This window comes from Micropterus dolomieu, linkage group LG03, assembly GCF_021292245.1.
Source record: "Micropterus dolomieu isolate WLL.071019.BEF.003 ecotype Adirondacks linkage group LG03, ASM2129224v1, whole genome shotgun sequence".
Taxonomy (NCBI): domain Eukaryota; kingdom Metazoa; phylum Chordata; class Actinopteri; order Centrarchiformes; family Centrarchidae; genus Micropterus; species Micropterus dolomieu.
In genome coordinates, this window is record NC_060152.1 from 4778701 (window position 1) to 4799284 (window position 20584).

Genomic DNA, 20584 nt, shown 5'->3' on the forward strand with positions numbered 1-20584 from the left:
TGTAGCCCAGAAACCAGGAATCTTGACAAATCATAACCACAGACACTGTTTTTCTTTCTCCAGATGTCCTGGCAACCACTCGCAAGCAAAACACGGCACTAGATTCAGCATATGGTCAGTGGACATGTCTTTTATCTTTTCATTTAACTGCCTCAGCTGATCGAGCTGGTTACTACTGAGTGCTAACAGAGTAGAAGCTAGCAAACTGAACTCCGTAGGCAGTCTTACACTCAAGTAGGATTTTAAGCAAACTAGTTTTTAAAGAAGTTAACTTATAGCCAAAGAGGTTGTGGTGAAATTCTTGCAACAGCTGGTTTTATCAGTTTTGGCCATCGTATGGTAAATGGTCTGTATCTGTAGTCTGTCTAGTCTGTCCGACCACTTAAAGCACTATACACTATATTAGTCACCCTGTTCACACACACTGACGAGCCGTTTACCACGGACAGACTGGGTAAAAGTTTTACAACCTAATCTGATCATCTGCTTGTATTCCTGCCCTTGTTTCTGTTTTGATGTTTGAAGTTGGTGATTAAATGTTACATTAAAAGTTATGGCCAAAACTATGAAAATAAGACCCATAATGTTAAATAATGTAAATACACTTGCACAACATAATGAACCTTGACTTATCTCGGAATCTATTGTCTTACGGCGATTTAGCCTCTGAAGGCATCATTCAATGTTTTGGGGCCTCCGGTGGAGCCAGGGCACATTCGGATAACAGATATCAGGGCCAAGACTACTACTTCTGTGCGCTGGACATTGTTTACAGTCAGATTAGCAATCTCACAAGCTATCGCCATCATGTGAAGAAGATTTGAATGCATGTACATTGGCAAAGCTAATATCTAGGGTTTTCAGATTGATGAAAAGGTAAATCGTTCAGAGATTGCTTTCCCACCAATGCGTTCTGCCTCTTTTGCTCTCCAGATGGACTCTTTACCTGCATGTAACCAAAGCCCACTCAAACCTGTGTGATCAATACTACTCTGACTACAAACAGAAATCAGAATGCCTTTGATACCAAAATCTTGTCCCTTGCCTACAGGTTCTGCATTCATATATATCATCACATCTGTTTATAAAGATTGAACCTCAACCTGCTCACTCAGTGTTACTTTTTCTGGGGAAGAGGATCAGATTTATTCAGTTATATGCATACAAAGTAAATGTTTCTGCACTTTACAGCTTGGGAGGTTACAGGGTATATTATTGAGGCAGCTGAATGGTTGTGGCCACCTCTCCTTCTCAGCCAGTCTGACAGCTTAAACATTGAAGCCATTGTCTGAAGCTTCACTCCTTTGATGGACCAGCAGCTCCGGTGTCTAGGCTGCCTAATGCCCTGTATCAAGAAGGATCATCATCCCTGTCACGTCCCATTACTCTCCCGCTGGCCACACCGCGCAGCCCCTGGCATGGCCGGAATAGAAATAGAAATGCCGCCAAGCTGGCTAGCTCTCGGATAAGATCGAGGAGGTGGTGTTCAATTTTCTAACACTGCAACATTCAAAAGCAATCATTTTTAATCAGATAATTTTCAATCAGCTGTTGGCCAGCCTCATTTGCTTTTATCTTCACAACTAAAGCACCAGCCTGAACTTTGAGGAGTTCTTAAGACTTGCTCAAAGTCAGATCCTTTTGTCACTAGACAAATTGGGACACAGGGGAGCTAATGGCAGTGGTTGATCCAACACAGTGATTAGCATCGTCATTGAGCCCATCATGCTTGAAATTTTCGGCCATTACGTCTCAGCAGAACCATCCATCCTGCATTTCCCTCAGTCTCTTTCTCAGAACAGAGGCCACTTTGTCTGCCAGAGGCTTCCGCTCGGACCTCCACAGTGCCTCAGTAGTCTGTAAAGCATCCCTGCTGAAGGAATTACCACTCGGTTGGTAGCAAGACTTGATGAGCAACCCTCCTGCTTAATCCTACGGGGCTCTCACCACCTTGATGCTTCACTGCACTGTTTGAAGTTCTCCACACGCAGTCAGATTCTGTCTCTCTTGTTTTTTTGGTGTTTATTTTTTTTTCTAGCTGATTCAAACAAAAGCCTTTTAAGTCTCTGCACTGAAGATCAATTATCAGCTTTCCTAGACAATAACACGCCCCATATGCCGAACAAAGCTGTTGTCACACAGGGGCTCCATTCCCTCTTCGAAAGCACACCAAAGGCAGGGACATTTCTTTCTTCCTCTTCCCTGTCACCCAAACAATCACAGCCAGCAGAGGGAAGGGCGTGAGACAAAAGCCTGGCTGTGTAGGTAATCAAATGTTCCTCTGTGCATTTTTTAGTACTTTAACAGTAAAACAGGACAAACAATATGATCCAACGTGCACACTCAGAAAAACACAATCATTATAAATTGAAGTAATGATGAAGTACTGGAGCTATTGTCCGAGGTGTCGGGGCCAAACACCCACTGGTGTACAGTTTTAATTTGCCTGGCACAGATGGCAAACTGACGGGGCACCTTCATTCAGAGGGAACGCTGTCAACTGGCTCCCTTTTCCATCAGTCTGAGTGTGAGTTCTGCACAATGCTAACATTATGGCTGGCTTATTAGTGCAGGTGCTCAAGCCAGTAGCCACATGCTGATCCCCAGGCCTCAAGGACAACAGAGAGCTAATAATGCAGTCAAGATGAGTGTGTCATAAAGATAAATATGTTTGATAATGCAAGGCCTGTAGCAGCTAATGCCCAGCATGTTTCTTGGCATATGTTTTGAAATGATTCCAAATGTGGCCGTCATAATGTTTGCTGGTACGCCTCAAGGTGACAGAGTTCCTGTGAAACAGCTCGGCTCGGGTGAGGTAGTGGAAAAGAGCTGTGGTGAAAAAAACCTATCCAGCCACCTGTGTCTATTTCAACTTATCTGTGAAAACACTTAGCAGAATGGATGCAGAGGAGTTTTATCTGTGGTCGGAGTTCAAGTCCATGTTAAAAAAAAGGGGGGGGGGGGATGTTTCTGTAAAATAAGCTGGAGAGCCAGGATTAAATGATTACTGAGTGGTTTAGTAACAAAAGAGGGTGGAGTTCAACAAAGTGAAAAGTGAAAGCCTGTCATTCTCTGGAATTATGATGGTATATTGACCCAGGAGCTAAACATTATAAGTGCCTGAAACTTTTGTTGCAGCTTGTAAAAATTCCAAAGCCATTCAAGAATGTTAATATACTTTATTATTAGTGTAGTGTCAACTTTTCCAGGCTGAAGCTCATCTGACAAACTGTCAGATAACTGTGTTAGGACATTTCAAAGGTCCAGTGTGTAATAATTCGCAGGGTCTGTTGACAGGAATTCAATATAACATACTATTACTGTTATAACTGTTTTCGGTGGTGTGACCTTGCATAATGAGCCGTTACATACACCACGGGACCCTGACATGGAAGTTGCCATGTTGCACCGCCATGTTTCTACAGTAGCCCAAACTGACAAACCGCTCTACAGTTTTGCCACTACATTGAATACGTACGAAGGAGTAGAAGTAGTTGTTGTCTGGCTGATTTGAAGTAAGAACCGAAGTGAAATTTGCACAAATGGAGGACCACACATTATTTAGCACAATAGCTGACAGAGCGTGTCGGCCGCTGTAGCTTCTCCTACGCGCTTACAAAGAGAGAGGTGAGCGGTAAGTGGGTTGTTGGTTGCAATTCGCAATCCCTCACCACCAGATGACACTTAAACTTACACACTGAACCTTTAAAGAGTCACTAAATGTGCAGTGAGATATATTTTAAAGGATATGAGTTATGAATACCAGAACTACAAGACATATTATGGAAAACTGTGGATATGTCACTGCAAACTGTTGGAATGCCAAAATCACCTGGAGAGACTGAATGTGGGTATTAAACAGCTTGTAAAGTAAACTGCAGCACTTGACATCATCTTGTATCTGTGGGGAAGTGAACTGAGTGAACTGTGTGCTCTGTGTGCTCATCATGTTGCTCACTATCATCACTGGGTCTTTATGTTAACGGCAGTTTTCCTTCCACTCAAGACTCACCCTCATGTCTCTGAAGTTGATTGTCCAGGCTGATTCACATTTCACTAATCACTCACTCTGTTACCTCCCCCTCCTCCTCCCCCCTTCGTTACAACCACAGGGAAGACCACACCCACAAGCGCCAGCACTACCTATCATGCGGCGGCATTCCCAAAGGAGGCAGGTGACCCTGAAAGAGGTACAGGTCCTGATGGCCCTCCCCCTGTGGGGGAACAAGGGTCACCTGACTCGGAGCCAATCAGTGTGGAGATGGAGGGTAAGGGGGAGGGATGTCTGTCCTCAGTGAATCTGCGGGGGATTACACTGCTGGGCCCCGAACGCCTCTTACGTACACTTCTAACCAGACTGACCACTAACAAAAAATTGTTTCACTCTGGTTTAACAGTATCTCATTTTCAACAGGCATGCCTGCATCAGTATTATCATGCGACCTGCGTTTCCATAGTAATGGTACTCATTTCAAACAGCTAATGTAAAATTACACAAATTCAAATCACCTCTTTTATTTTATATTCTCCAACTATGGTTGTAGATTTCAAAAAATACATTCTCTTTGCAATTTCTGATGATTACTGAGATAGTCGCTGAGATGAGTCCTGACCAGTAAAAGCAGAAAGCCGTTCCTTGTGAAGGCTGACCATTCAAGAAGTCATATGATGTTATGCATGCTAATGCTAATGATATGTTAAAATGTTCTTCCAGGGTGAAATATCACTTTCATTAGCTCACTAACTCTTAACTCACTAGTCAAACCAATCTCTTAGTGAAAGGCAGAAAGTGTTGCTAATCAGTGTTTTTTTTCCGTACCCTTAGTCTCAGCGTTACATGATGTTGATGATTAGAAGGAAGGGTGCTGAATGATAAGTGTTGAATTTCTTTGAATAAGACGCCGTACATTATCTCTGAAGAGAGAGAAACATGGTTCGGACAGGGCCTGAAGAATATTAGAGAAGGATCTTTTTTGTCCCTTTATGTTCAGCCATACATTTCTCAGCACAGCAGCCATGCCTGTCAAAGATTTAATTACTTGAAATAAATACTGCATTGGCTCTAATTAACTCCTCAAATCATGTAGAGAACCTGAGCCTAAACAACACTGCTCCCACATGGCCTCTCCTCATCTTTTATTTAGCTCGTCAACACACACAAATATTCCCTCAGTGTTTTCCAACAAACTGAAAAAATCAAAGCACAAGCCAGGTAGCAACTCTCGCTCTATCTGACCGTTCATTTACATATAATTTCCATTCCCATTTGAGAGAACGCAGCAAAGTCAAAAGTGTAGAGATCCAAAGTCCTGACGTCAACTTCCAGACTAACTGCTGTTCTATTAGCTTCTATAACTTAACAGAGTCTCTCAGTGAGGCTTTCTTTGATCTGTCTCTGACAAAGTGAAATGCTGGTTATGTCCATTTATAAGTAAAATGAGTATCTACTGCTGTACTTGAAATTAAAATCAGAATTCTGAATAACACTTATACTCAAAAAAGGGAATGGGTTCTCCACCAAAAAACCAAGGCACACTGCTTTATTACAGTACAAAGTAAAGTACAAAAAAAGTGGAGGGCTTAATCATTGCGACTACATGATGTGAAGACAAACTATCGACTGCACAGCAGTCTTCAAACACTATAAGCACAAGATTTAATCACACGTGAGAACTTGTGCAGCAACATTTGGCTCCCTCATTGGGGGCACCAATGAGGGGCACCCTCCCTCATGTTTAGTCAAGGCCACTAAAAACAATGTACATCAAAGAATCAACAAGCTAAAATGTTAGGTATCAATTTACTATGTGTCTACATGTATGGATTACTTTGTCAATGTATTTTTTGGTCTGTTAAATAAACATAACAGAATAGTGAAAAATGTCTATCGAGGAACCCAAGATGACATCTTTAAATTGCCAACCAACAGTCTGAAAGAAAAGCAGCAAATCTTATCATTTCCAAAACTGGAGCCATCCACATTTTGGCATTTTGTCTTGAAGAAATTACTTAAACGATTAATTGACTAATCATTGTAGCTCTAGGGGTTATATTGTTGGGCTAGATGCTCATAATTTGTGTAATTACAGATGTCAAAGTCATTTTGAATGTGGTTTCCTTACTTCTGGAACTAAAACTACTGTTTTTACTTTACTTTCTATTCACACATTGGTAAAGGCTTCAAACCCTGTAATCTTGCAGTAACAGCGCAGACAATTACGCCACACCATCCAGCTACCTCAATAAATGACATGACCTATAAAACTCCAACCAGTTCTTGAATATTTAATTACATCTTGATCTTTATAGGGTTGAGTCTCATTATTTCTTAAATTTTTAATTTGACAGTTCGCACTCATACTGATTAACATTACGCTCTTTCAAAAGTAGGTAATGCAAGTCAGAGAGCTCCATAACTATGATGGGAAGTGCAGCATAACATCTCTCTGACCCTCAAATGATCAGAGACTAGAGCTGTAAAAAGAGAGAGAAAGCTTTAGGTTTGTCCCCTTCAAAACACTGGAGCGTTTTCCTGCAAGTTTATGAGGAGGATTCAGTTCATTTGGATGTGATTCAGGGAGGACGAGGCAGCATGAAGCAGTTTTTGTCCTTTTCTTGCTGGTTGCTTGCACAGGCACCATGTCAGAAGTCCATAAATCCTCAGCAAGTGAAAGAAGCTTCCATTCACGCAGACAGACTCTCCAGCTGCAATGATGAGCTACTCGGGCCCAAATGAGAAAAGCCCATAACAAATAAATAACCAGCAGAGGCCAGAGCCAGGGAGTCGGACAACAAGGGGGAGGGGAGGAGGCGTAGGAAGTAATAGAAACAGCAACGCAATCTATTTCAGCCAGAGACTGTGATGCTGCTGGTTCAATCAGAAGCGCTGGGCGAGCGGGTTGATAAGGAAGCAGAGGAGCTGGTGTCGAAGTAACAGCATCACAGTTCCAAGAAGGCCTCCAATCTCTTACTTCCTGTCCATTTCTCACCACATATCTGCTTTTCTGTCTGTACCTTCTGTAGAGGCTCTGCAGATGTGTCACAAATCTCCCAGGAGCCTGAAGGTGGGCCAGTAGACAACTGAACGTAGATAGGCTGTTCTATATTTGGCCGCTATCAAGAGTGACAAAGGTACCTAAACACAAGTTACGAAACCGATACATGTGTATATTGGTCACTGTTACAAAGAAAATTGTCTTGTCTTTACTCCTAGCCCTACTAAGTTGCTCCAACAAAGAGTTAGCCCGTCTAAGTTATGTGTTATCATAAAAATACAACCGCTATCCTCTAAAAAGACCAGGGGCCTCATGTATAAAAGACTGCGCAGCTTTCATACTGAAAGATGGCGTACTCACAGAGTCCCAAATCGCTATTTTGAAACATTTGGTGAGTTTTGGTACTTTGGAGTCTACTGACAAAGTTTGCGGACAAAGTTTGCAAATTCTCACTGCAGCTCAAGAGTTTGCGCCACGTCCCACACATTCTCACATGATGTTAATTTTTATACATTACACGTGTGGGTGAAAACCAGCATAGCTAATCTTTTTGTGCGTCGGCAGCGTTTATACGTGAGGCCCCAGACCTGTAGATTTGAGACTTGGAGTTAAGTCCAACTCGCAATAATGGGAATTTGGAAAAAGCAAAAACATAGAAGAAATTTTACCAGGTAAAAGAAGTGCAAAAATAACAGTCTCAGGCAGGCCTTACATATTTAGTTTTTAGGCCTGTTACTGTGAAAGTCACATGATCAAATGCAGTCATCTTGACTTGAGACGGTGCATTTCAGCCATGTTTTTCAGTGTATATTCTGCTGTGGCTGAGCGCCTCCAGTGTAGACACTAATGTGCGACTGCAGCTGCTTTCACCACACACCCTGTTTAGATAAGGTGTTATTCTGAAAGACTTTAGATCTGACTTGGACTTGATCTCAAATTATTTTACACTTGACCTGCATTTGCTCCCAGAGGTTTAGAAAAAGCTTTTAAAAAGGTGAAAAAAGTTTTAGCCACAAGGCTACTTAACCAGCAAGCATTATCATAAACATGCAAACACTAGGAACTAAAAGCTCTTTTCACAGCAGAAACTGACTTGCCATACCAGGAAAAGCACAGGTGTTACTAATAACATTACTGATGGCTCTTTTCTGTGCTTTTCCTACTGTGGCATGTCTAAAAGGCCTCTTAACACAAGCTTTCCCTTGAAGACCGTGATACTTAGCTGATTAAATGTTGGTGGCAATGGTTAGCAATTATCTGTCTGCTTAATTCTCTGAAGACAGAACTAAGATGTTATGTTTAGAAATCCAATAGGCTCATTACAGCCCTGTCTGTGTGTTAATCCTAAGTAAACATCTAAAAGCTCATGCATACAAAATGCATATAGGGTCATCATTTGCAGGTTTGATCCTCACGTTAGCCCAGTTGTTAGTCCCCTGAGCAGGAATATGAATCTCAACCTTCTCACAAATATCTACTTGTCTTACATACATATGAAACCTATTTTGTAATTAAACTAGCAATTTCCTTCACGACTGTCACAATTCTAAAATTCTCCTTTTATTATTTGTGACAGTTGAGACAGTTTGGATAGCTCAGAAAAGTTTCCCAAGTTTCAAAAGAACGCCTCTCAGCAAGCATCTCTTAAAGCTTATATGAGAAATAAACCATCTGTAAATCTACTTCATCCATAAATGTCTGTGAGATATAATCGCTATAAGCTGCAAGTACAAACACTGTAACTCACCTAATTCACGCAGCCCTGTTAATCCTAACCACATTTGTATTTTTGTTTTATGTAGATCAGTTATGGACAGATAAAAACTGTGAGGTGAAATATTCACTGAGATGTGGGTAGCTGCATTACATTATGTAAAAAACAGGCAAGAATACAAGGCAAGTGCAGGGACCTGCTGAAATTTAGAAAAATGCCAGCGGTCAGGTTGCTCTAGAGCTGTATCTGGCCAGCGAACCTCCACCTCTCCATCATGTGTGTAAGCAAAGCGGTGTTGCACAATACGCCTGGTTGTAGACCTCTCTGGTTTGTTTTGTGCCCCTCTCCTGCCCTCTATTGTAATTTGACCTTTCCTGTGACTCTTCTGCACATTTAGAGGATCTAGCGTGGGTTGGACTCCAAAGCCAGGCTAGCAGCTAATTTAGCTGACAAGCACAGGGAGATGGCTCGATAATAGAATCAAGTAAAGCAGGCGTTTTCAAACTCATTAAAACACTACAGGAGGAGAGCAGAGAGTGAACTCGGTCTGAACCTTTCCATGAAGAATGGCTGCCGTCCTGGGGGGGACATCGGTGCCAGCTAGTTTTCTAAAGAGTTATTTATACTTCTAAAGACCATGGCAACAGACACCGGCTGTATCATCCAGTCACTGGGCTCTGGCTGTGTGTCCCCTCTAACCACCGTCACAATATCTGCTCTTCAGAGAGGCTACATTCCACATCAGTATCAGTATTTTTTGTAGTATATTTTTAATGTTTATTACCCTTTTTTAAAAGTAAAAACAAGATGTAAAAAATAAATAAAATAGGGTTTAATGGAACTCTTGTCAGCCACAATCTTGGCAAAGAACTAATAAAAAATCAAGAAAAGTAATACATTCAATTCTTAGAAGGACTGTTTCATCAGTTGCTCTTTAAAAAATAAACACCATCCAGCAGTGTTAATGAAATCACCAACACATTTTCACATTTAGAGTTTTACTTAAAATTTTAGCAATCATTTTGAAGACTGTCACGTCTTCAAACAGCAGACAGTGTGTGAAGTTGGACATTAAAATATTTAATACAATTTCAGATTGAGGCTGCATATCCTGAACATGTTCATTATGGCGGTTAAATAGAACTGCCGGCTGTCGAATTTCATTCAGCACGTTCATCTACTTTGACCCTACTGGCTACTTTTACATGATTTATTAGAAGTCAGGCCATGATATGCACACACACATTTACTTCAGTTTTTTTGAAATGTTACTGCCAATTTGGACTCCCTGAGTCATAGTCATGGTGTAATGGCACTCATTAAAGGTCACACGGATCTAGGCCATTTTTCCTTTCCCTCAGCTCACCAGCATTTCACTGCGATTATAAGTGACATCATGTTTTACTACAAAAACACACTCTGCAATGCGCTGTTAAAACTAACCTTAAAGGCATTACACATAGTGAATACTTCACTTTCCATAACTGGCACTTTTAATGGCTCATTCCGTGTCGACTATTAAAGCTCAGCTCATGTCAGGATGGAGAGTCGTGAGCTCTGAGCGTCACAGCGATCCACGGGGTCCACAGTGATCAAATCCACCCATGCAGTTATCCCGGCTCCTAGCCCTAACCCCTTACCCTTTAATCTGTCTCATTGACCTCTGGGGGAGTATTTCTCCCATTTTACTTGCCTGTTTTTATTTGTTCTTTTTGTTTTTTAGTTGGACTAACCCTTTAACTGTACCTGCCTCCTTTGTTGAATTCTCTCTCACTGACGCTTTTAATCGTCTTTTTATGATCTGCCTTTCTGGTTTTACAGCCGATGGCTGAAACTGTGCACAGGTGTTTGAGTGGCCTGCAAGCAGTTTCTCCATCTCTTAAAGCAACAGTTCACTCCAAAAACAGCGCAATGTGACAAAGATTTAGAAAATAAATGTTACTCATGTGAGCAGTGAGGTATTTAAGATGGCCTTTGTTGATAAGGGTCAGAGTTTCCACAATTGTTTGTTTGGTATATGTTCTTTATATAGTTCAAGTTTTTTAGTAAGATTGGCTCCAATGTTAACGTTTCAACATATCTGCGAAAACTGACTTTGGTGTGGACTGTCTCTTTAAGTTAGTTGGTAAAGCAAAGATTGTTCCAGTACCACCTTTCCCTCTTAAACATAAATCATCACAGCAGTTGGAAGTTTGCACTGGAACCATATTTGCTTTATCGGCCACTGAATGGCAAATAACAGCTCATGTTTTTTAAGTTTCTGATGCAACTGCATGTAAAAACAAGAAAGAAAGAAAGAAGGTGGGATAAGGACATCACTCTGTGCATGTGCTCTGCCTGGTTTTATGGCTTGTGATAAGTTAATCAATCACTTTAAAGGGTTGGTTCACCCAAATTACAAAATAACATTTTCTTATTTAATGCTAGTGGCATCTAGCCATGCAGATAGTTTGCCTTCACTCCAATACAATAAAGATAACTTGGTCTTTGTTTACTCTGATCAAAGTAGTGAAAAGGTCCATTAGAAAAATTCTACTGCAATGTGTCTTTCCATTAATAGTTTTCATTGAGACCATATCTTCAGTAGAAAGTGACTCGAAACAAATTCAAAGCGAGGTCTGTGGATTGTTTCTAGTAAGACGCACTGCTTTTAAGTTATTTTAAATGTATTTTTTTATGCTTTTATCTGAACAAACAAAACTCCATTCACCTCCATATCTACTGGAGAGGCGGCTGAGATGTGAGAAGTGTAAAATCTTGGGGGTTTTTTTTGTAATTTGAATGAACCAGCTCTTTTAACCAACAACTATGGTTGCGTGCTGAAAACACAAAATGTGTACTGCTTCTTAAAAACTTGACTTTCCCTTCAAAGCACAGGTGTAAATATTGAAAGACTTTATACAGACAGCATGGTTCTGATTGCCAGATGCCACCGCACGCCCAATTTACCAGTATTCAATCAAAACAGTAATGAAATTTATGCTCTCTATGCATCAGCACACCTGGAATGAAATGCAGTGCTCATTACCACTACTTTTCAATTGGAATGGATCTGTTACATTACACCATATCACCTTAGCTCGTGTGCATATATAAACCGCATACAATTGGCTGAGCACTGAGGTGAAATATTATGCAAATTCCTAATAACAAGTGTACATGATTGAATTCACTCAGTCAACAGCCAGAACCCTGCACACATACAGCACATATACCGTGTGTGTGTGTGCGCGTGCGCGCGTGCGTGTGTGTGTGTGCACGCGCATACTGACACATGATCATGCTCAGTTTGCTAACCATGTCTGTCAGTGCACGTCAGGTATTAAAACTGTCAAATTACTAAAGCTAGAGCTGCTATGCTTTTCAGTCGGATTTGAAAAAGGGAAATAATTAATTTGTTCCAATCTCCAACCTCAGGGTGCCTTTCAGGAGTAAAATTGTTATTTTTAGTTTTTAGTGTGGAAGAAATAAATCTCCAGTAAGGGGGTGGGGGGGGCTGCCTGCGGCCATTTTTTCTCGTTGGCTTCTCATTGGGATGAAGTCGCCATTAAGGGAACAATTACATGCACTTGTAAGCTTGCAGAAGCAGAAACTAATTAGGGCTATTTTGGAATGACTTCACTTGATGCGCAAAAATAGAACACAAGTTGTTCTCCAGGTTACAAAGTATTTAAATGCACCCTTGAGAAAAGCCTGATACAATGGAAAAGTTATGTGCAAAAGGAAACATTCTTTGTTTAAATGATTTCATATCTGACCTTGAAAGTGTTGTCTTAAATAAAAGTAAGTGTTCCTTCTTAGCAATATTTTAAATTGCAGTTTTGTGGCGTTCTGATGCTTTATTGTCCTGCAAGAGATGCGAAAAAGAATTCTTTCACATTTGAGCAAGTATGATACTTCAAAGTGCTCAGATTATCAGTAATTGGTGACATAGAAAATCTTATGGGTGCTGTATTGTTAATGAAGTCAATTTAAGATGTCTGCAGGAGCTTTCAAAGACAGCAGCCATTTATTTAATCACTCACATGCTTTAGAGAAATTTTCACTTCCATTGTAATTTGTTTTTAGATTCGACTTTATCACCTGCAGGAAAAAAAACCACTTCACATGTAACAGCCAGACTTCCTTGCTTTATTTTCCTTATGCAAAAAAATATCGCCAATTAGTAAGACGCGGCACAGACAACACTGTGTAAAACTTGCCTGTTTACATAACCTATCGTGCTGTTTATTTTTAACAATATGGATGCAGTCACAGAGCCCTTCTCTTCCTACGGCGCTACAGAGGAGCGCAAGGGTTGTTCTCCAACCATATCACAGCTGCCGCAGAGCACCAGGCTTCAAAACCCAGCAGAGTGACGGTCTGTCACTCACCCCATCACGTCTATCCGTCTCTCGCTCTGACTCTCTCCCCGATCCTCCTACTCCTTCAAATCTGCTCCTCACACATACATCCACTCGTTTTTTTAGCTCTCTGGCTTTCATCTCTGCTCTTTTCCTTTGCTCTTGCTCCCCTGTCTCTGGGATCTTTGAGTCCTCTCACATTCACTACCTTCTTCATCACCAGTTTGTCACCAAAGATTTCATCCCTTCATTTTCCTCTTCTTCTCTTCTTTTTTTCCCCCCTGGCTGTCACCATCCCTCTCTTGCCTTGCCTCCACTCACTTAGCCCATCTGTCTTTTTACCTTTTGGCAGACTTTGGTATCTCTATATTAAGCCTTCTCTGAGCGCCAGACGATGTTGAATTGACACAGAAATATATAATGTGACAATGTTAGATAGGAACACTGACTCTGAAGCAATGTAAACATTGAAGCGAAGTTTTGAGTCAAGCATAAAGCGGCATTAATTACTGCTTCTACTTAAGGTGACAATTTGCCCCTATAAACAGAGTTTCAATCCTCATTCTTTAGTTTCCAGACGCTCGTGAGGCAGTGCAAAGAAAGCCAAGTCGCTGTGTACAGTTGGCCAGCACCTCCTGTGTGCCATGTAGCTGCTTGCCAGGTTGCTGGTATGATTCACAGGGTATTAATTTCACTGTGACCAGTGGCACCATATGTCCCACATATCCAGTGATTGAGTCATCCGGCCTGCTCATGAAACATGTTGTGACAGGGCGTTCATAGGCTCTGGATTTGTTTATCTCAGCTGCGCGTTTTACCCCCTGTCGTGGCACTTGACTCATACCCCTCAACCAGGAGGGGCCCATCAATAGGCCTGTGGCCACAGCCAGGGAGGGGGGTGTCGCAGTCCAGAGGGAGCGTATGATTCACAGGTACCAGGAAGCCACAGGGGAGACAGGAGGTAGAAAGCACACTGAGGTGAGAGCCTTTCACCGTTCATTACAAAAACTGCACGCCACCGTCGGGACACTGATTAGTTAGAACCACAAATTTGGACCCACAATGATGCTGCACAGCTGATTGGCGGCTTGTGTAGTGAGACCAAAAAAAAAAAAATGCTCCAAGATTAAAAGAAGAGGTATTAACAGACTCACTTGTGATTGCTTCTCCCACTGGGACGCAATTATGATTTATGACTTTTTAATGTGGTCATAAGTCAAGGCAATCATCAGAATAAATGGCTAAAAATTTAGCATTTTTATTTGGAAGCTCTATTGAAAGTGTTACTTCCAGAAAGATTATAGTGCACCACAGTATCTCTCCGGAGGGAAAATGGTAGCAAAGCACCACTCGAAAATGAATGTAGTGATACACGAATGTAGTGAAAGTCTTACCTCCAGATAATCACCAGCAAAAAGAACTGGCCAGGTTTCACTGTAACTGTATAATGAACTCTTATTAAAACTGTGTACATATAGTCACTATGTGAGATAAACCTTGTTTGATTCAAAATTTACCCTATCCAATCTGGTTTCTAATAAGATTCTGTCAAATTAAAGCTGTAATGACAGGAGGTAAATGGCTTGTCTTTTCATATCATGCATTGTGTAATAACCATGGTGTCATGCCTTTTTAAAGGTTTAAGAAATGAGTTTAGACTTCACTCACTTGTGTTTTTGTCTCTTGTGGATTTGTGATGAGATTTGACTAAAATCTAGTAAGTCTGGTCAGATTTTCCACCTCTGTGGTATCTCCTAATATTTGCCTCTAATCAAATACACACACAAACTCATTACCTTTTAATAATGTTCACCCTAGACTCACTGTCCTCAGGAGATCATGTAGGAGGTTTTATTTACACCCTTCATTACACCAAAATTAAATCCTTTGAAAATGTTAGTTTTAAAATGACTAGAATTTCATCAGTTTTGGAGGATTCAGGTTCATGGCTTCATCACAAAACTCCTCCACATTGCTACATATCATAAAGCAATGAATATTGTTTAATCAGTAGGGAGATTTCTATATGCTTTCTACCAGTAGCTCCCCCTGAAAACTGTGTGGTTGTATGAGGCCTTTGAAAAAAATATTGAAAATCAATAAACAGTTTTTGAGTCAGTGTGGTTAAATACCTTGATTTTACCAGTTAACTGGCCTAGCCAACAACACAGTCCCATTTGGTTATTTTAACTGTTATACATTAAACCCTGATTTCTGTATCGCCCACATCATAACTTATTCGGGTAGGAATTTCTGTGAATTTCTTCCTTCATTAGAGCCTTCATTCTGTCAAGTCTGGGTCACTTAATTCAGAGAAAAGATTAAAATGATCTCAAATGCATATCTAATTATTCAACTGATCACCCTTTATGCTCATCCACCAATCATCATCCTCATCATCACTCTGAACATCTCATAAACTATCATCAAGGCTGATGCCGACATAATTTTCCGTTTTCATTCTTCAGCGACGCTTTCATTAGCTGTTGAATTTAGCTTTTTTAGAACACCTGCATTTCTCCCCTCCTCAGTGCAGCTCAGCCGTCCCCCTTTGCAGACTAATCAGTTTCACAGAAACTGTCATTAAGGGCAGAGAGAAGGGTCTGACACCACAGATGGCAGCAGCCTCTTGCAAATGAGCTCTGATTATGAGGGGTGGCAGGTTTCACTCCTTTTATTGCCGTTGTCTTTCACGCCATTAGGCAAACACAGTGCTGGGGTCACATCACCCAAGGACATTAACATGGTAGATTTAGCTCAGCTTAGTAACCTTGTGTTTTTGGTGCACTGCTGCACAGACTGTCCCCTTGGCTTCATTTTGAAAGAATGTGACAACCTCATTTGAGTCTGTGTTGGCAAAGGCACCACCCTCGGTGAGCTATTGGATAGAGCTGTTATTTTTGGCTCGTTTATGATACCAGGTGCTCTCGCCTCTGATCCTCGCATTGGAAAGCATAGTCTGTGAAAATGACATCAGGTTCCTGCTGCTGTGTTCCCATCAATATTTAAAACTCTAACTCATTTCAGAGTTGATTTCTCACTGACTGGGGAGCTCTTGGCCTCTGCCAATCTGAGGGGAAAGCACAGGTCCTAGAAAGAAAGACTGTATTGATCCATTAACAGTGGAAGGAAAGGAAGCCAAGAGCTTAGTTCAAACCCCTCTCCCATGCTGTTACCCACATAGTGAAGCCCCTGTAAACACAACCTGTCTCTCCCAGCTGCTTGACCTATATTAGCTCTTGAAAATGTTATTTTTTTCCCCTTCTGTCTCAGTCAGAAAAGCTAACGGAATTATCCTTTTCCCTATATTTTTCTGTTTTGAAGGTGTAAGGCGGCCACCAGAGCTGGAGAAGACCAATCACAGTGTTCACTATACTCTCCTGATTGCTTGTGTTTTGGTGGCCTTTGTCCTTGGCGCTTTCCTCTCTGGCTTCCTGGTCTCCTGCTACTGTAACCACACGGGCCACAAAACCAAGAAGTTGTCGAAAGATCCTGAGGCCCCGATTCCGCACGCCTTGTCTCTCCGCAGCCTAGCCAAGCTTAATGGCCTCCTGGACAGCCAGAGTAAGGACGATAAGCTGGAGGTGTCTCCGAAGATGTACAACTCTTTCTTCGCCAGCAGCAAGGAGCATCACCAACCAAGAAGAAACGGCCATCATGGAATGACAATGGGAGACCTGGTTCACCCCCATCACCACCTTCACCATTCCTCAGAGTTGTCTGGTCTCCCTACACCAGACTCGACCCCAGAACTGCCCATCAAGAGCATGAAAGCATTCAAAAACCAGTGGGAAAAGAACCAGAATTGCAACAATGCCAAGGAACCAAAATCCCATAACATTGGCTCCAGACCCAGCTCAGCTCTGCTTCACCAGCCGGTCTTCCCATACTCCCATGGCCTACCCAATGGGCAGCCACTAGTTGGTCACCTCCATCCAGAAGAACGCAAAATCCACAATGTTGAACGTGTGCTATCTCAGCAACCCTACCCCGGTTATTCCCAGAAGGTGATGGAGGTAACCTCGCTGGATGAGCTCTTGAAGCACATTCACGATGCAAGCAGCAGCAAGAACTCCCAGTTAATGAGCCCGACAGGTCTGATGGCCAGCGGTGGTGGAGGTCAGCTAGCATTTGCCAACCGCATCCAACCTCAGATTCCTGAGACAGAATCAGCCCCCTACTACAGCTCATCCACTTTGCCCCGAGACAGCCTCACCCGACGCATGGATGTTCCTCCAGATATTCCCCCGCACCACCAGTCCACCCTGGAGAGGAGGCACTCCTCCCAGAGGCACTCACTGATTGCTGCAGCCACCAAGATGCCTAATGGAGGTGGAGGAGGAGGCGGCATGATCCCTCGCCAGCACAGCTTCAGCCAACGAAATGGTCTGCCTCACCAGCCGCCTCCCCTCCTGGCGCGAATGAATTCAACGGGCAGCGCCTGTGAAGTTCACTACCCCCTCATCCCTAATGGGTACCTAACACGCCAGCACAGCTACAATGGAGAGCAGCAGGAGATCCCCCACAGGGGAGCCATTGTCCGCAGGGCCTCCTCTCTCAAACCTGACGTCCCTCCCAAGCCCTTGTTCATACCTGCCACGTCCCCAGTCAATCAACAGGGAAAGTTCAACTACTGAGGAGGTACACTCCTGAACTAGAGAGGAAGTCTCCCTCATTGTGTCTTCTAAAAGGAACTTCCCTTTGAAGAAATGCAGTGGGTTTGAGGTTGCAGACCTTCACAAGAAAACACAACCAATAACGTGACAGCGAGTGTCACTGTGGACGAAAGCCTCAACCAAACTTGTTTTTTCCCCTCTTGTTTTTGTCCAACGAATATCTTTGTACCATATTGGTATTGCTCAGCTACTTGCTTATAATAGAACTGCTGTCTCGGGTGACGTGAAGCACCTCCTTATATTAGGCTGCCAATGTCCTCAGTGTGGATTTACAATGCAACTTAGTTTTTGGACACGTTGATGTTGGAAAAACTTAACACATCAGTCATCTTGAAGATTTAAATGCCGGAGGCTCCTGCAATGCTTAGATTCATGCTTTTGCTTAACCTTTTCTGATGTAGTGTTGGTAACCAGTCCCCCCCACCCCCACCCTCGAATGTGTTTATATTATGCATGTGTGTGTATATATATGTGTGTTTATATCCACACCGTATATGTATACATATACATATGCAGTATATGTAACCTGTGGTGAAAAGTCAACAAATTCCCCTGAAAGTAGTTATGTCTTTGCCTTACTATACTCTTTCATCTTTGGGCATATCAAACAACCCCCCCCCCCCCCCCCCCCCCCCCCCCCCCCCCCCCCCCCCCCCACCACCACCACCACCACCACCACCACCTCCTAAGAAATATGTTGGGGACATCAAATCATGCATTTCATCAAAACAACTCATTGTCAGTTGGATAAAAACAATGAACCAAATGTGTTCATGTTGACAAGAGAAAGGAAATACTTCAACTAAGCAGCTATTCTCGTCTTCTAGCTCTTTTCTTTTCCCCTTCCAGCAGATGTCCGGTCAGAAGTGATGTAATCGGGTCCATTTAAGTTCCTCGAGAATGTTTCTATGAGATTGGTGCTCCACAGATCTAGTGGGTCTAACATCCGCTGAAATGGAAATAAACAATACTGTATATTTTGGACCCAAAGCAGACAAGTTTAAAATGCCATGCCATCTGGCATTATGAGAATGAACTTAAAACCTAGAACGGACTGCAGTTATTATAATTATTAACTTTGTGGCTATTGGTTGTAAATAAAGGAATTATTACTAGCCCAATTTTAACTGTATGTGTAAATGTGTGCCTTATTTAATAGTGTGTGACATGGGGGTAGGAGTTAATGCAAGAGGCTCAGATGGCTACTATGCTACAGTATATTGTAGGTGTTTCATTTTCTATGGTCGTCAGTATGTGTCATACAGTATCTGTTGTATATTTGAAGAGTTTCATTCCAGAATGAGATATTTGTCTTTTAAAAATGTGTCAGCTGTTCTGATAACTGCAAGAATGATTGTAACTCTTACTAATGAATCATATCTTATGTTATATCTTGAGTATATATTTTTCTTTTTACAAAGTAATATTTTAAAAATGATCATGTTATTTTGAGAAAAAGTCTAGACACATACGGTATTTTGGAATGAAACCTTTCATTTCTCTTTGTTTTTTTATTCTTTTTAGTTTGTTTCATCCCAGAAGTGTGAGCCTGCTATTTTCTGGGAGTGTTTGGCAAAACAAGTACACACAGCCTGAGACTGCAGACCTTCAGGTTCGACTGCCTCCGTATTATGTCACTTTCCACTGGGTGTCACTTTCCCTATAGGTGCCATTGTTTGCTTTTTTTTTCCTTAAGCAGTAGCATTAGCATCTCTTGATTTCTAAAGGAGCAGTGCACAGTTCCTCTCAAGTTCTCACCTACAGACCTGTAGCCATTGTAGAAGTCAATTGTAGAGGGATGATTCATGGAGCAACAAGCGGCTTTTTGTTCCATTGCTTAATGTTAAGAATTTTTTTAGTAGGAAATAGTTGAGAAAAACAATGTGTTAAACTTTTTAGTGTTTTGGTTTGGTATATAAAAATCAGAGAATATATGCAGGATGAAGGCATGAAATTGGACTTATACAATGGTTACTGCTGTAGATTTCAACTTACCTGTGTAACAAGGTGTCAACTTCAACAATGTAGGAAGCAAACAAATGGGAGTGGAGATAACAAAGATTCTATTTAGGAAATATGTGGAAACATGGAGAAGTGCAATGAACTTTCATCCGACAAGCAGAGATTGTCTCTTGGATCGATAGAATTTTGGAACAGGTTCCCAGGTGGCCACACTGCCGAACATCTTGCTGGGGGTTTCCCTCAGGGATGGTGATGCCAGTCAGCTCTGTCTCAGAAATATAACAGCTTTAAGACTCTCCACTGTTGCAATTTTCAGCAGAGTCACTTTGGCCACGGTTGACTGGAACCGTGATCAATTCTGTGAAACAGCACTACGCTATTTACTGTATCTGAACGTGGTGTTTATTGATTGAAATTTCCCAGAGCTCATTTGACCCAATATAAAGTTTACTATTCATACTCCAACTCCAGTTAAAAAAGGAAGAAAATAAAGGAAGATACGGCCGACCACAACATTTGTTGAAAGGAAATAAAGTTGATTTGGATATTAACTGGCAGCAGAGCATTAAATAGATTTCACACAACAAATAAAAAAACATCCAACTTGATTTAAGGTTGTGACTGTAATGTTTCATAAGAGGAATTGTGGCAGCTACAGGTACAAGGTAACTTTATTATCCCCGAGGGGCAATTTGGTGTGTGTGATGGGTGAAAGCGGGGTTTTGTTGTTTGTTTTTTTATCGGCCGGTGAAAGATTGTATAAGAAAGGGAGCGGTCTCGTATCTAATAGCTCTAATAATCAGTATTTGAGTTGGTGTAAATACATTGTATCTGGGCGGGGTCTCATTGGTTCAGTATTATGGGGGATTTTTTGTTTGATTTCCAGGCGACGTC

At 41.8% G+C, this 20584-nt stretch overlaps 1 protein-coding gene across 5 annotated transcripts in view; it reads left to right on the forward strand.

Annotated features, from left to right (window-relative positions):
* The window catches only part of sema6e (sema domain, transmembrane domain (TM), and cytoplasmic domain, (semaphorin) 6E), a 154567-nt gene extending 136214 nt beyond the window's left edge, over positions 1–18353 (forward strand). For 3 of the 5 annotated variants that reach the window (XM_046044530.1, XM_046044528.1, XM_046044529.1), the window contains 3 exons: positions 64–114; positions 4113–4268; positions 16377–18353. In XM_046044530.1, coding sequence (XP_045900486.1) covers positions 64–114; positions 4113–4268; positions 16377–17689 — 1520 coding nt within the window. In that variant the 3' untranslated portion in view covers positions 17690–18353. The remainder of the gene's footprint in view (positions 1–63; positions 115–4112; positions 4269–16376) is intronic. The other 2 variants (XM_046044531.1, XM_046044532.1) reach the window with 2 other exon arrangements.
* The last annotated feature ends 2231 nt before the right edge of the window (positions 18354–20584 follow it).